This window comes from Passer domesticus, chromosome 3 (genome assembly GCF_036417665.1).
Source record: "Passer domesticus isolate bPasDom1 chromosome 3, bPasDom1.hap1, whole genome shotgun sequence".
Taxonomy (NCBI): domain Eukaryota; kingdom Metazoa; phylum Chordata; class Aves; order Passeriformes; family Passeridae; genus Passer; species Passer domesticus.
Window position 1 is genome coordinate 108,711,596 of NC_087476.1, and position 16,677 is coordinate 108,728,272.

Sequence of the window (16,677 nt, forward strand, 5' to 3'; positions counted from 1 at the left end):
ACTTTCTACTCTTTCTCCAGTGAATTATCCATGGTACTGGGTCACCTCAGTCCAGCTTGACTTCCCCAAAACGTTGAGTATTTTATATTTTAACTTCCTGCTGTCTCTCCATGTAGTGGTACAAGCTTATGGTATAAGGGTACATGGCAAGATCAGAGGGAAAAGCAGCCCCCAGGCTTCCTGCCAGCAAGGAGCTGAGTTCTGAAGCCCAGTTTTTAGCACCAGCTTCTCCAGACCTCTGGAGGACTTTAAGCTGTCAGTGGTGATTGCCCTTTTTCCATAGCAAGGAACATGTGTTAAATATAAGGAAATACCAAAAAGAGTCACCAAACTCAGCTGTTTCCTTTTTGGTTTTTTTTTTTTTTTTAATAGTAAGGAGAGAAAAGCTTTCTGAAATTTTTTTCTCCTACAAGAGGAATGCTTTGTAATGCTGATTTGTCTCTTAAGCTTCCTCTGAAACGTCTTTGAGAAAGAAATGAACCCTGAGGCAGGATCGAGATGAAAAGGGAACTGGGAGCAGTGCTGAGCCAGGGGGTTGTGCAAAGGATAAATGCTTGCATGGATATAAGAAGGGATTGGGCCAATTCATGAAACAGAAATCCATCAAGGAGGTGGTAATTTAGAGTTAAATAAAAGAGGACAATGGGGCACAAGCCTGGTCTGGCTGCAGGTGCTCTCCCAGTACAGGGCCAGGTCAGTGCTTGCATCGCCGGCACCCGGGACTCATCCTTCAGGCAGCTGGGACAAGGCTGCAGCAGGGGTGCTGGGATGCTGGGAATCTCTCATTGTCCTTTCATCTTCTGCAGAAGGGTGGTATGGCCAGGGAAAATCAGGAAAGAGCCTCCCAAGGGCCAAAGTGATAAACAGATGCTACAGAAGAGCACAGTGTGGGGCAGCAACCTGGAGCAGCTCTTGGGAGCTGAAGGGGACCCCATTCAACACAGCAAGAGGGACTATTTGTTGTGGCAGGACACAGATGCTGGGGGCAAGGCTCTGTACTGTGAATGCCAAGCTCATCCTCTCCCCCCAAACTTTCCACAGCATGCTCCATGTCTGCTTCTGCCAGCTGCACCTAATTCCTATATAGCTTAGTAAAGTGAGCATGGGATGGCGGCGTGAGGCCCTCTGTAATCTGGTCTCAGTACGCCCCAGGCACAATATTCACCTCTCCACACCCCAGTTTCCCCATGTGAATTGGATAATAATGAGATCTGTTGCCTCTGCCGTGTTACATCACACGTGTGGCGGGTGATTCATTACAGGCAAAGCTCCGAGCGCGGCGGGCGGCACGCAGGGGTCAGGCGGCAGCCGCTCATTCCAGCAGGATGCCTGCCCACGACTGCAGCCCTTTTCCACCTGTCCCTTGCCTTCTTCCCCATCCCATTTCCTTCAGATTTTTCCCACCATCTCTGGAAAGGGAGTGCCTGCTCCCTGGCCTGACACATGACTTCCTGGCAGGCGGGACTCAGCAGGTTTTCCATGTCTGAGCTGGAGCCTGGAGCTTCTCCACCCGTGCCTCCACACTGCTGTCACTTGTCACCCATCTGCCACGTGCCTGCACGTGTGTCCTGTCCTCCCTCCTGCCTGAGTCCCATGGGAACCTCCAGCCCGTGGGAACCTCCAGCAGCTACGGGGAGATGCGGGATACGCTCCTGCTCAGGGCTGAGGGTCTGACTCGCACCACAGCGATGCCGGGATCCAGGAGCTCAGCAAAGAGGGACCAAAGTGTGCCCTGATCAGAGGGCTGGAAATACCTGCGTTGGAAATATGGCAGGGAATAATGAGCTGCTGAGCACGGAGCACAAAGTTACAGCAAATCCAAAGGCAAACCAATAAATGCTCTGAGGAGAGCTGAGTTTTAAAACCGGGCTTTGTTTACAGCAGCCACCAAAAGTTAGGGTGTGGTGAATTTACCATCAGGGCTATTTTTATCTCAGGTGTTTTAAAAGAGTACTGCCTTTGAGGAAAAAGCTATTTTTGGGATGTGCAGGGTTACACCAGAGATCATGAGGAATTATCGTCCAGGCCCCTTTTGTTCTTGTAATCTGGGAGCTTCAAGCTGTATCTCTTAATCTCTTATTAGAAACCCAGGGCCGGTGAAACTCAGGTTAATGACTGGTGGAGTTTACACACCCTGGCACCACTAATATTTCTGACTCTGGAAAATTCTTCAGCAGCTCATCATGTGATGACTATGAAAGTATCTCCATTGACTTTGTGTGTTGTGCTGGGGCAGGACCGTGTTGTTTTCTGAATGGTGTGGTGGTAAAAACTCCCATTTCCTTTAAAAATCTGTTTCTTACCATGTGTAAGAAAACAATTGAAGATCACATCAAGGCTGTGATTTCTCATAAGCTATGGAAAACGTAGAGCAAAATCAATTAGTATAGTATTTCTTTATGTGGCTAGAAAGGTCTTTCAGTTGAAATATATACATACACACATACATATACGGGCATGTACACATACATACATTTTTCTATACATCCCTATGTATGTATGCATACACACCTGTGCACACATGGAATTGTAGAATTGAAGAATGTTAAGGGTTTGGAAAGGACATAAAAGATCATCTAGTTCCAATACCCTGCCCTGGGCAGGGGCACCTTCCTTTAGACCAGGTTGCTCAAGGTCTTGTCCAACCTGGCTTTGAACGCTGTCAGGGCTGGGGCATCCACAACCTCCCTGGGCAGCCTGCTCCTGTGTCACACCATGCTCACACTAAAAAAATTCTTCCTAATATCCAACCTAAATTTCCTCTCTTTCAGTTTGTACTCATTACTCTTTGTCCTACTGCTACAGCTTCTCTGGCTCCGCTGAAGGCTCCCCTTCAGGTACTGGAAGGTTGCTATGTGTTCTCTACACGATCTTCTCTGGGCTGAGCAGCCCTGACTTTCTGTCTTTGTATGGGAGGCACTCCAGTCCTCTTATCAGCTTCAAAGCCCTTCTCTGGACTTGCTCCATCAGTTCCGTGCCCTTCTTATACTGGGAACACCAGAACCACAGGCAGTATTCCAGGTGGGGTCTCACAAGAGCAGAATGGTGGGGGGAAACCTGCTGGCCACGCTCCTTCTGAGGCAGCCAGGGACTCTGTGGGCTTTCAGCGCTGTGCAGCACACAAGGCACAGGTGAGCGAGCACAGACACACACACCTGCACAGGGGCACACACACCTGCAGAGGGACACACACACCTGCACAGGGGCACACACACCTGTACCCCGGCACACACCTGCACAGGGGCACACACACCTGCACACGGACACACACACCTGCACAGGGGCACACACACCTGCACAGGGGCACACACACCTGCACACGGACACACACACCTGTACATGGGCACACACACCTGTACCCCGGCACACACACCTGCACACGGACACACACACCTGCACACGGACACACACACATGCACACGGACACACACACCTGCACAGGGGCACACACACCTGCACAGGGGCACACACACCTGCACACGGACACACACACATGCACACGGACACACACACCTGCACAGGGGCACACACACCTGCACAGGGGCACACACACCTGCACACGGACACACGCACCTGCACAGGAACACACACACCTGCACAGGGGCACACACACCTGTACCCCGGCACACACCTGCACACAGGTGCGCGGGCACACGGGCTGAGGTCAAGGCGAAGCGGGGGGTCGGGACTACAACTCCCGCCATGCCCCGGGGCGGGCAGGGGGCGCGGCCCGGCCCGGCCCCGCCCCGCCGGTGTGGCGCGCGGCGAGGCGGGGCGGGGGGCGGCGCGGCAGTCGGTGTGAGGGCGGCGGAGCCGGCGGCGTCCATCAGCATCGGCTTCTGCTCCCCGGCTGCTTCTCGGCAGCTGCTCCCCGCCTGCGGCTCGCAGCGCCGGCCCGCCGCAGCCCTGCCGGTCGGAGGTGAGCGCTCTGAGGCTGCTTCCCTTGTCGCCCAGTCGGGACTATCGCCCTCCGCGCGGCCGTGAGGAGGCTGAGGCTGCCCCTTGCCCCGCTCCCGGCCTGCCGGCGTGGGTGCCTCTCCTGCCCGTTGCCTTCCTCCCCGCGGTGAGTATCGCGTCTGTCGCGGCCCAGCGCCGTCGGAGGGGTGGGGGGCTGCCCGGGGCCTGCCCCTTCCCTGCCTTCCTCGGGCTCCTGCTCCGCTCCCGCCGCCCTGCGCGCCTTGTACGCAGGGCTCCCTCGTTGTGGTTGTTCCTCAAATAATTCTCCGTTGTTTTTTTTTTTCCTCCACCGGGGTTTGGGAAGTTTTTTGTCTTCTTTTATTTTATTTTGTCCTTTTTTGTGTGTATTTTTTTTTTTTAATTTTTTTTTTTTTTCGCTTTCTACCCACCCGGAGTTGGCCCCGCTCTGGGGCTGAATGTGCTGGGGAAGCTCTTTGTCATGGAGCGGCTGCCGAGCCGTCTGCCCTGGGGAAAAACATCGCTTAAAAAAAATAGGAAAAAAAAAAAAAGTCGCTCACTATTCGAACACCAGGGTTCTGTTGAATTCGGGGGTGGATGGTTTGTGGGGTTTTTTTTTGGTGGTGGTATATGTGTATTTTTTGGGGGTAAGAACGAGCTCTCCCCCCGCCTCCCCCGCCAAGTCCATTGATCGCAGCCTCCCGTGCCGGAGCGCGGAATGGGAGCAGCACGCAGGCGGGTGACAACAAAACAAAGGGGGATTTTGTTTGGCTGTTGTTAACCTGAAGGATCTTGGTGGGAAAGCCTGATTCTTTTTCTTTGGATTTTTTTTTTTTTTTAATCCCTAGCTCTTCCAAATTTGATGCTGTTTTACTCTGGAAAAATCTAGCTGGGCGGTGGGTAAGTTGTGTCTTTAATGTTAAGATTCTTGGGGGAATTGCAGGGTTTCGCTCCCATCTCCTCAGCTCTGGCTCTTTTGTGAGCAGCCCGCCGTCCAGCGCAACTCGTGTCCGGTTTTTCTTTCCGCTCTTGTTTTCACCTCGTTAAATAATACGTTTTCAGGACGATCTAGTCCTGAAACGAGGGGGACATTTCTGCCTGCAACAGCTGTAGAGAAGATATTCAAAAAGCAGGGAAGAGAAGGAGCAGTTGTGTTTTTAGCCGAATAATTTTCCTCTAATAAAGGGTATATTTTAAAGCACTTAGATTTTTATACCGGAATCATTTTTCTTGCCCCCACCTCCCTTGTTTTTGTTTCAACTGCCACCTCGAAAACTGCAGCTATTTCACGTCTGCACAATGCAGCTTCTGGAATACATGGGAGCAAAAAGCAGTCTGGCTGTAACGCTGCTGTTTCTGGCCTTACAGGCCACCCTTTTCGGTATTTTTTTCTGGGGCTCCTCTGCCTTGAAAAAACACTACTGGGTAAGGAAAATTACAAAGCCTCCCAGACAGCTAGAAGCTGGCGCTTCTACATCTGAAGGACGATAGGTTTATTTTTTTTTTCATTTTGAAAGCGTGTGGGAGGCGGGGGGAGACCCGGGGAAAAAAAAAAAGGCCGTTTCCGGTTTCTGTTCAGCAGCGTTTCGAATTTTTTTTCCCACAAAGAAGCAGCCAGATGACCTGTTGATGATACATCTTCAGTTCCTTTTTGTTCCAGAAGGCGCCTGTAGGTTAGTTAGGAGATGGACAGGCTGCCCAGATCTTCCTTTGCATGTGTTGTTGCGTGGTCTGTGTGGCTTTGTAATGTTTTAGGCCGATAATTTTGGAGTGAGTAACGTGGAGCCAAAGTTCAGATGTCTGCCCGGGACCCTTCTCCCTTTCCTCTCCACTCCAGTCCTTTCCCCCATGAAAAAGCATGGTTTGTGGAAAATTGAGCACTGGTAGTTGGAAAATTGGGCTCTCTTGGTGCTGTGCAAGAGAAGTGTCCTAACCCTTTGAAGTCGTATGAATGGCCTGGCAGGAAGCTTTAGGAATGCATATTGGTTGTATGTAGGTTGCTACTGGGTACCTTAAGCTTCGACATCTCCTATTTCAAATGAATTAAACATGTAGGAGCACCTACTGCTACGCTGAGTAAAGTCGTGTAACGTGTGCCTCGTGAATGTTTCCATTCTTGCTAAACACTGGAATGTATTTCTCAACACAGCAGGTCACTGTGCTGGTGTTCATCCTAGAAATTAACATTTTGAGTAACTACTAGTGTAATTTCAGTTAAAGAAGAATTTAATATACTGCCTTTGCTACAACCATTTTGTATTTTGGAGGCAGTCTTGGTTTCTATTAAGAAACCAGGCTTGGAAAACAGGATCCTTTCACTTCAGGATTTATAGCTAGTGGCTGAGTTTGTAGTTACAAAATAGAGGATCATGTGCTTGGAGCCAGTGGTATTTAAAACTCTTATTCATTTGTAAGGAGCTAATTACAAGTATTTTTTGATATAAAATGTCTTTTCAAACAGGAGCTCTGGAATACAGGAAAGTGGCAAACCCAAAGCTGTTTGTAGATGCTAATCCATGCCCTGAGCTAAAAAAGGGAGAATGAGGGTGTTTCATAAGAAATCAGTCACCTTTAAGTGCATACTTGTAAGTGAAATTACACAGCTGATTAGCAATTCCTGCTGGGTGCCAGGAATTGGAGGTGCTTGTTGCTGGCTGGTCACTGCACGCCTTGCCGGTTGGATTGTAAAAGTTTTGACTGAACATCAGGATGAAAAAGTCCAGCTCCTTTGCCTCCTAGACATTCATTCCTTAATCTCCAGATTCACGAGCGTGCTGACAAACTGTCAAAGGAAGTGACAGCAAAGACATGGGATGGGAAGTAGGTCGAGTGCTGCTGAGTTTCAGTGGAAAAAAAGTGAGCATGTTTCCATCTGATCTTGTTTCTGTTTCCTTTCAAACTACGGGTTAGCAGGACGCACCAGGAAGTGTCTCACTGCTACTGCAGCTCCCCAGTCCTACTGGAATTAATATTGCATCTCCAGCAGGCCCAGTTAGTCTGCCTGGGTGAAAAGATTCCTGGGGAAGAAGGTCAAATAGCAATTTAGTTATGAAAAATTGTGTCAGGGAAAACTTCAGTGGCTCTGTGCCTCTCAGGAGGTGGTGGGCAGGTCGTGGGATGCATTTCCCTGTCCCTGTGCTGCTGTGGGCTCTCCAGTGCTTGCTTGGGGGTGGGCTGGGGCAGTAGGGTAGTATCATGGCACGTTTTTTGTGGTCTTAACGTTTTGTAATGGCAATTAGTAGTTACAAGTGATTGTGCTTCTTTAAAATGTTTGAATGTATGTATTCAAAAGCCTGCCTTTCAAGTTAAAAAAGATGGAAGTTCTTTTTCCTGCTAGAAATCCTGAAATTAAAAAAAAAAACCAAACAAAACAAAAACAAGCTCTATTTGCTTCTGTTGTCTGCTAAGAGTAATTAAAACTCTTTCACAATAACTTGATTTACAGAAAAATGACAGTCTTGCACACTATGAGTATGTTCTTTTACACGTATCCTGTATTTATATTGGTTTGAAAAGAACCTTTTTCTTAGGGTAGGCAGAGGTTCTTGAGTGATTTGCACGAATGAGTGCACAGCTTTTGGGCTACCTAGGTGAGCCCTCTTTTGCTGACCCATGTGACATGATTTGGAGCACCAAATGTTCCTAGCTGCTCAAAGTGACCTTTCTGGAATAGCCCTATAGTGATGAGTGATTGTGAAATAGTTGACTGAAAACTACAGGCTTTGCAGGAAAAAGCTGTTGTCCTCTGCTGGCACCCTGTGCTGGAGGTGGGGGCTCATCAGTACCAGTCCTGCTCCAGCAGTGTCTCCTGGCTGGCGTGTGAGGTGGCATTTGGGGACGTGGGCTCAAGTGAGAACGAGTCAGCAGCTTGTTTGGTTGAGGCTGAGTGCAGTGCCTGGGTGGGAGTGTTTGGCTAAGGATTGATGGCATCCTCTGGAGCCTGCCATGCAGGAGCACGGCTCAGTTCAGGAACAGGTAATAAAAGTTAATCTGCTGACCTTGGTTTTAATCCATGCTGCTGGATTTAATCACAGTGACTTGAATGCCACCCATGGTACTTATGTAAATGCTGAATTTTGGGCTTGAATCTCATCCTCGAGAGCAGACTGGACTACATCTTGCAGTGAATTTCTGGCTGTGGTTTCAGGATTGGGAGTATCCTATAATTTTACTGTTCTAATTAAAGCTATATTGCAGTTTTTAGATTAGAAGTGGTCAAAACCTCTTACTCTGGTCCAGTAATTATATTCCTGTCAGGAAGAGGATTTGTTCAATTCACACTCACTTTCCTTGTTCACCTGAATATGTTGTAGAAGACTTGGGATATGTGTCAATGCTGGCTCAAAATGCTCTTGTTCTGCCTTGATGTTGGCTAGACAGCCATGCCAACCAGATGTTTTTCTGTTTGTAGAAGTTAATTGCATAAATGTGTTTTTAGAAGGGAGAAAAGTATTCCTTGTGAGAAGTTTTTTTTGGTTTTTTGGGTTTTTTTTAGTAGTACAGAGTGATATTTGGGGCAGGGAGATGCTGGTCTGGCTACATCAGGGTGTGTGCATGTGTGTGAACAGCAAGGAGAGTAGTTGAAGGGCTATGGTTAAAAAGGCCCAAACCAGAAATGATCTCTGGAATATTTTTTAGTTATTATTAAGGGTGGTTGATAATATGAATAGCTACTAGATAATATTTTGTGGCTTTATTGAGGTTTTGTGTGACTGGGATATATGAATGTGTAGGTACTTGCAGGTTATGGGTTTGGAGTAAGTTAGTCAAGTACAATTCTCTGGAGGATAGTTTGTTGGAGCTAGGACTTGAAGATACAAAACTAAGAAAAATACCCCAAAGCAATCAAAACTCATAAAAATAATAAAGCTCAAATCCCTGCCTAGCCAGAATTTTCTTTTAAATAGACCACCATCAATGGGTTTTTTCCTTCCATTGCCAATTGATTCATCTCTCTGGATGTGCTTAGCTGCTTGTATTTCCAGTTTGTAATGTTTCTGTACCTTTTGGGTTTCATTACAGGTGCTTAAAAATACTCTTTTCTGAGCTGGGGTACCTATTTTCCTTATTTTATGGACAAGGTAGGGAATAGAGATTGAATTTGAGGGCACTGATTTGGTTTTTGTTGAGAAGACTCTTGAGATTTGACACTGGTGGAGCTCAAGGCCTGCAAGAATTTGTGAAGGCACAGTGAGAAGAAACTTGGTGATGTGATTTGTACATCTCACACTGTCCCTCTTGTCTCTTCAGTGTTTCTACTTAATTATCTGAACCATGCAGTGAGCAACTGGAAAGTTGCAGCTGTTGGGGATGGTCATCCCTTGATCTGGGCCAAAACCTTTAATGTGGCCATTGTTCTTTGGCTCAGGGCAGCCAAACTGGCATCTCTGGGTTAGGTCTGGCTTGAACCATCACACCCAGCTGGTCATCTCTGCCCAGATATTCATCAGTGGTGTCTGGGGCAGCTTGCAAGGCACCTGGGTGGAACTGTGGGCTTTAGGAAGGGCAGCTCGTGTGCCTGTGCAGCCTGCACGTGGGGCCCCCTTAAACATCACGTCCTTGGGACACTGTAAGACAAGGTTTAACTAGTCACAGAGTTAGGCTTGGGCTTCCATATGTTTGTAGCTCCTTTCCTTGTGTCAAGATCATGCCTTTCCAAAATGCCCACTTTCTCTGTTCCCAGATCCTTCTGCTTTTAATAGTCTAGCAGTATTAAACAGTAAGTTTAATAATTAAAATATTTAAATTTAAAATAAAAATTTTAAATAATTAAAATCAAGTAAGGACTTGATTTTTAAAATCATACAAGCTTGGGTACTGCATCTGTGTTTTCTTTGTCCTAAGACAAATGGTTCATGTTAAATGATAAGTGGTCCCTGAAGAATTTCTGCTAAGAAATCTCAAGGCTCCTCTTCTCTTTAAGTGTTAATATATATACTGAGATTTTTGTCTCATGCTACCTTGATATCCTTTCTACTTATCTGAAGCAATTGTAGTTCCATGCAATATTTTTGCAAGAATAATTATTGTCTTAATGATTTAACATGAGTTTCAACAGGGAAAATAAGCAATGATCCTTATGTCAGATCATGGAGCTGAACTGTTTATTTGGTATGAGGTTAGGGGTAAAAATGCACAATTCATCATATATGGAGGCTTATTGTAAGTAATTTACTTACTTTTAAAGAACTTGTTGCTCATTTTGCTTTTTTAATGCACCTCTTGGGATAAAAGCTATATTCTAAAAATGTCAGTTCTGTCATTTCCCACTATTTTTTTTCTTTGTTTGGTTTGGTTTACTTTTTTCCTGAGCCACTTCAAATACTCTGAGGAGTGCTCAATGTGGAAGAAAATAAATGCAGGTAGATATTTGAGTTGCTGTGTTTAGATTGCTGCTGTACTTAAAGGTTAGCAGAAGATGACTTTAAACTTCTGTGCTGCCGTGCAAGAGAGTAAAGTGGCTTCAGCCCTTACTGATATTGGAGGTGGTGTGTGTGCACCCTCTTGAATTTGGATCTGACTCCTTTTTGCTGGGCAACTGCCATCTTTAGAATTTAGGAATATGCTACAAAATCTTCTGATAGAAACTGGGAGAGTTTCTCCTTGTGTCGGAAACCGGAGTAGTTTACTTAATATTTGTGAAGCCAGAGTTATGTCAGTGCAGCCAGTACTGCTATTTTCATTGTCATGATCAAGCTTTCATGGTAATTTGGTTTCAGATTTAGGATCTGCTTTCAGAAGTCCACAAAAAACTGTATCATGCCCACAAGTGGCATGAGCTCTGAATTGAATACTTACAAGGGGAGAAGATAATAGTCCAGCTGTAAAACAAGTCATTGTGGTAGCTCCTAATTTCAGCACCCACTAATTGTTGGGGTATGTATTTATTGTACTTTCAATAAAGAGCTGGGAGACAACCAGCTTGAATGGCCTGAAATTTAGAGGCAGTCAGTTAAGAACTGCTTTTTAACAGGGCAGAGGTGTGACAGTTCTTCAGTAGGCAGTGCAGAGAACCAGCAGGCCCAAGAGCAGACACTTAATGTTTCATTTGTTCTTTTTCTCAGGTGATACTGTTGAGACAGATTTGTGATGGTAGTGCTGATGCTTCACATAAACACTGCTTCCCGCTCCAATCTGCTGTCCTTGTGTCTCTTAAAGTTAAAAGATTGTGTTTTAATGTACATACATATGTATAGATATGTATACATATCATATATATTTATAACTGCACTTCATACCCTGGGATTAGCAGACCAAGCCTTAGACAAATTACATTGTAATGCATATTAGTCTGAGGACAGGTGATCACCCCTTTCATGGCCAACTCATCATCTCTTGATTCCTGTGGTGGGTGGATCCATCATACTGGATCTTGTTGGTTGGGTTTTTTTTTTGCTTTATTAATAAGGTAATTGATATGCTGCTGGTAGCCCACATCAATTGTTTTAGTATTTATTAGGTGCTGCATTTGGTGGATGTGAAATATCATTCCAGTTGAGCTTTCCCTTTTGGTGCAGCATGAGCTGTTGCTTGTTGGGTGAGGTTTCTGAAAACTGCTCAAGGTTTTTCCTGAGGGCTGGAGTGTACCATGGTGAGAGAAACAGCTTGGTGAGGTTTTTTCTCTTGTCTATTTTGAAAGAAGTGATGTATTACTGTATTAAGGCTGTCAGCCACCTGCTGAAGTTGAGGAACTCAACTTGATCATGCAGGCAAATAAATGCACAAATAGCTTTTATTTTTATCCATTTTTTTTCTTGCACGTGTGCATATTTATGCAGTCAGTGTTGTGGCCAGTATTTTAACTTTGGCAGGGGGTTTCTGAGCAGCAGATGTGAAAATAGGGTAGGTTCTTGTACCTCTCACTGCTGGCTGAGAAAGGACAGGGTGCTCTAGTAGAAAGTGTGGGCTTAAACCATTTGTGACTTAGATACAGCAACTGCTTTTGAATTCCTGTGCCAATATATATGGGCAATTTAATTTTTTCCTCACTGAAATAAGCATTCATGTATCACCCTTCTGAGATGTGCACAGACAGCAAGAGGAGCCTCTGCCTCAAGAGGAGAAACATTACAAAAATTTTTGTTGCCTTTCCCTTACTCCCCCAACTTTGGGGAGGGACTCATTCAAGTTGCCAATGTATAAACAGGAGCAGAGGAGCCTGATGCAAAAGGTGAGGGAAGAGTTAATGCTTATGTTAAAGCCAAGAGAGATCAGTCATAGGGAGGAGTAAACATTATCATGTTAATAATCACATGTCCGGTGTCTTTCAGTCTCTTGAGTCTTACAATGTCCACAATTGTAGGCATTCTGCTATTGTTTTACAGCTGTTAATGAGGAGGGTAAAAGCCAGATTTATGGCTGCTTTATATAGTTCATAACCTCAATCGCCAAGAAATAACAGCTTTAAAGATTCAGATAGTGCTTGGCTAACATGTAGAGTGAGATGGCATGAGAAGTTTCTTGCCTCACTTTGGGCTGGTGACAAGTGTAGCATTGCCTATTTCTTCTTCTCTTGCTGCTCCGGTTTCCCAAGGCTGTGGCTGAGACATAACAAAGCTGCAATTGTGCTCTGCTCTCCTGTTCAGTTAGGAAAGAGAGCAGGACTTAGGAGATGGCAGGGAGGGGAACCTGTGTGCTGAGATGGTGCAGGATGTCTCCAAAGCCCCAGATGGATGTTAGGCTCATCTCTTGCTTTTTGTCCTTATTTTAAGAAAGGTAAGGAACTCACAGGTGTGGTGATTCTTAATTTGTTATAGTTTGGAGTGTGCTACAGAAATGCAAGTAACTATTCAGCTAATAATCAAACCTTGCTCTGCTTTGAGGCATGCAAACTAATGAAGTACCAACAAATGGGAAGATGAGTGAAAAAAATGATAGTGCAGCCTGAGTTTCCTGAGTTCAGGAAACTTCCCATTTTTCTTCTGCTTTCACTGTGTCAGATGTTTAGAAGTGTCAACATGACTGAGGACTAGCTAGAAAGCTTACGTGAGGCACAAACCTGATGCTGAGCAGGAAAGCACAGTGTTTTGGAATGTGGGGAGGTCTAACATCTGTTTGTAACCTTTTGTCACAAGTGGAAGGGATTATAGAATGACAAATAGTGATTCTTTGGGCATGGGTTCCATTCAGCATTGCACAAAGCATGCCAATTAGATTTAATACAAATGTTCCCCCAGAAAGATCACCTTGATTTAATTTTTTTTCAGATGCATAAAGTAGAAATGAACTGAGGCTCTCTGTTTGTTCTTTAAAGACCAAGTACTGTATTTCTAGCTCTTGGCAGACATTGTCCACAAGTACTTCATGTTCCATTGGGCTTATGCCAAATTTAATGTACCGTGTGTACTGAAAGCATCAAAACCAGACTTACTTTAATTTTAGATTTTACAGTTACTGTTATTGATTTTTCTTAGAGCTGTTCCATCCAATCTGCTATCATCTTAATTTTTTTCCCTGCAGGATTTTGGGGAAGAACCGTGACAGTCTTTGTGTGGCTAGGGAGTGTTCATGTCAGTGAGAGCTGTAGATCAGACATCTCTGCAGTGGCCAGACTCTCCATTTGTAGAAGCTAAATCAGCACACTGCGTTATTTGTGAGCTCTTTCCTTCAATACTGACTGGTATGTTGTGACTGAGGACAGTGTTAAAAGCAGAGTCTGTCAACCATCTTTCAAGAAACTTGATTTTAATAAAATCCTGAGACAGGAAGCTGAACATACCAAAAATTGTGAACTTGGATTTTTCAGCACTTCCATGTTGTAGGAATAGAAAGAAGCCTGACAGAAACACCTTGGACCCCAAAGAGACAAAGGGATGAGGTAGGGGAGAGAAGCAGAGCACAAGTAGGAATTGTGGTAGGTAGACAAAGAGAGGAAGGAAATAACTGAGGGAAGGAATAAGATCAAGTGCAAAACTGCCAACCAGTATGGGCTGGAGCATTTGTAATGCTACAGTCCTTAGGTCTGCTGATCCCTGCCTGACAGCTGTGCCTGCTGGCCTCAAATTTTGGCTGTTCATCTTCTTATTTTCAACCCTCAAGGCCAAGGGCTATGCATAAGCATGGCTTCTGGCCAGGTGGCTCATAGCACTCAGAGTGGAACAGGATTCCCCTCCATTGTGTTGATGTGGAGCAGCATGGCATTTGGTGAAGCCTGGGTTTTCCCTTTCACTTCTCCTGCTGAGGCTGCTTTTATTAAGTGGCAGTCTGGTCTGGTTTCTGCTTTGCAACTTTAACAGCTCTAGCAGAGGGTAAAGCTGCTCAGTGCTTCAGAGACCTACATCTGAGTGGGGAGTCTGTCTTGACAGAGACTTAAAATCGCAATTCATTCTACATTCCCTGTTAATAATAATCCTTGTAGTTAAAGGATGTAGGAATTCCAAGTTAGTTTGTATTGTAAGCTTAACCATAGCAGTTGGTGGTTTTCTTAGACCTCACTTATGCTGAAGTACTAAGCCTGGTTTTAAGTCAGGTGTCTAGTTCTCCAGCCATAGTTTATATTTCAGACTTTGCTTAATCTCAGAGATGCTGATTAGTCTTTGGGAATGTTACTTAAGCTTTGACAATCTCCAGATATTATCTCACAATCTTCAAAGACTATTTTGTGACCTACACCTGTCTTCTCATTCCACTCCGTGTACTGGAGTCTCTGTTGGGGGCTGTTCAGTTTCTGCAGGTTGTCTTTGCCTGGCAGCATCAGAAGATGCTTTCTCATCGTGCAACCAAGTGACCAGTTCAGAAGAATTGCTGGTGGAAGAGTTTTCCAACTGGACCATAACCTGTGTTAATGTTGGTGTATCCCAGGTTTTATTGTAGCTACTGATTATGGAGGTACCTTGCATTAATGTGAGCAGACAAAATACTGCCTTGTGAAGAAAAGAAGTGTACAGGAAATGACTAAGCCTTGATGAAGACAGAACTATAGGTTGTTCCAAGTGTTTTTGTAACTGAGACTGAATTTTAATTTTTTCATTTGTTGCTTACTGTACTTTTTTTCAAGCTTAATTTTACAACATCCTTCATATAAGCTTAGTTTTAACTTCATATGCATGCTAATAAGATTATTGCTGTACTAAGCAGTTTTTTACTGAATATAGCTTCTGCTAGTTAAAAGAACAAAAGTTGAATGGGAGTATACAGAAAACAAAGCTAGCTCTAGTTATAAAAAGGAGTAAATTTTCCTTGTTTTTAAAGATTTGACATAGCTTTTAAGTACTGCTCACAAATAAATTCTTATTTCCTGTTACCTCACTATTAATTAGTCCATGCGTTTAAAAATACACAATTTTACTTTTTTTCTGGAAATGAACACAGTCATATGGAAGGTGGTCCCAATTCTTAGTTCCTGTCATCATGTTCAGGTGCACTCATTACTGAATAAATCCAGTTGAGAAGCAGTTTGGAGGGTGGGTTGTGGAAGTCATGGTTGTGCAGAACCTTGTGCCATGTAGCTGCTGGGCCACAGGCAGGCCTGCTGCTTTTGCAGTCAGCAGTGCTTTATGCCACCTTAAAATTGTTTAACTGCAGAATGTGCTCCTGCTATATGTTAGCAACTAAGTTCAGGCATTCCTGCAGTCATGGAAATAGGTGATAAATAACAGCCCTGTGATGCAGGGCTTCTGTCTTTGCATGCAAAGCTCGTGCCTCTGTGCTAGTGGCCAGGTTTGTCAATGAAGAGAAGAATTTGGAAGGGAACTCTGGAGTTTATCTGGTCCAACTCCCCTTACTCTAAGTAGTTTGAAGTTAAAGCCAGCCCTTTCATCCCTTTATTTTGCATGGTTTTGAATAACACACAGCCAGGGTGTCTGCTAACAGCCCTTGTCTAATGCTTACCTGCAACTGGCAGTGTTCTGTAAATGTAAAACTATCCAGTATAATTCCATAACATATTCTTAAATTTCAGTAAATTCTGAGTGCACAAACTGGCAACTGAATTCCCTCAATAATGTTGAAGAGCTGAGCATTTGAGTTGCTTTGCTCTAGGAGTACTGACTGGAGAGAAGGGTGTATGCTGTGTTCAAAGACAGGTTTATTCCAGGAGACACTGAGCCAGCCTCTAGGAAACCATTCTTTACAGTGGCTGTGAGTGACAGGTGGATCTCCTACCTGTGCCTCTCCAGCTGACAGTTCTCAATTGCTGATGTGGATGGGGCTTAACCATGTGGTCTCACTCTGGCTTTCTCTCGCAGTGTTGAAAATCGTTGTCCTGTCTGCACTAGCAGCTAACTGAGCTCAGCTCATTGCTGACAGCCACCATCATCAGCAGGTCCCTTTCCCTCTGCGCGGGAGGCTTTTCATTATGTACCGTAAATCCAAGTGGAAGCGCGGGTACAATCTCGAGGGGCTTGGACACGGTGAGTTTGCATCTGCACAGTTGTTCTACAAGAACAAACTTTTCTACTTGCACATGAACTTCTTTTCAAATTTTTCATCTAGAGAATTTGGTAGCTACTTCTAGAATTCCTTTCAAATAGAGCTTTTATTTACCTCTGGGAGATTTTGATTGAGATAAGCTGCTAAAAGTACAAGTGTAAAACAATACAAACTACTTCTCTTGTCTTGCTGTAACTATCTGTAAAGGTATTTGTTCTCTAATCACTATATTTTTTTTTAAAGAAGTAGAAAGTAGTAGTGCTTTAAGCAGTTCATTGGATAATCTCTCTAGAGCAACCATAGCTTTTATAAAAGGCAGGTAATTATGTTAGTGACATGCCTTCTAAACTGTGCCAAATTTACTTTCTCATGCCCTAGTGTTGGATTTCCACC

The 16,677-nt window shown here is 44.6% G+C and overlaps 1 protein-coding gene across 3 annotated transcripts in view; it reads left to right on the forward strand.

The window, feature by feature from the left end:
* Nucleotides 1-3,769: 3,769 nt before the first annotated feature.
* PELI1 (pellino E3 ubiquitin protein ligase 1) overlaps nucleotides 3,770-16,677 on the forward strand; it is a 43,133-nt gene continuing 30,225 nt past the window's right edge. The window contains exons 1-2 of one of the 3 annotated variants that reach the window (XM_064414970.1): nucleotides 3,770-4,063; nucleotides 4,764-4,815. Coding sequence is in view for 1 of the 3 variants with exons in the window: in XM_064414967.1 (XP_064271037.1) it covers nucleotides 16,211-16,265 (55 nt within the window). In the remaining 2 variants the exon portion in view is untranslated. Of the gene's footprint in view, nucleotides 4,064-4,763; nucleotides 4,816-16,100; nucleotides 16,266-16,677 lie in introns of all 3 variants that reach the window. The other 2 variants (XM_064414967.1, XM_064414968.1) reach the window with 2 other exon arrangements.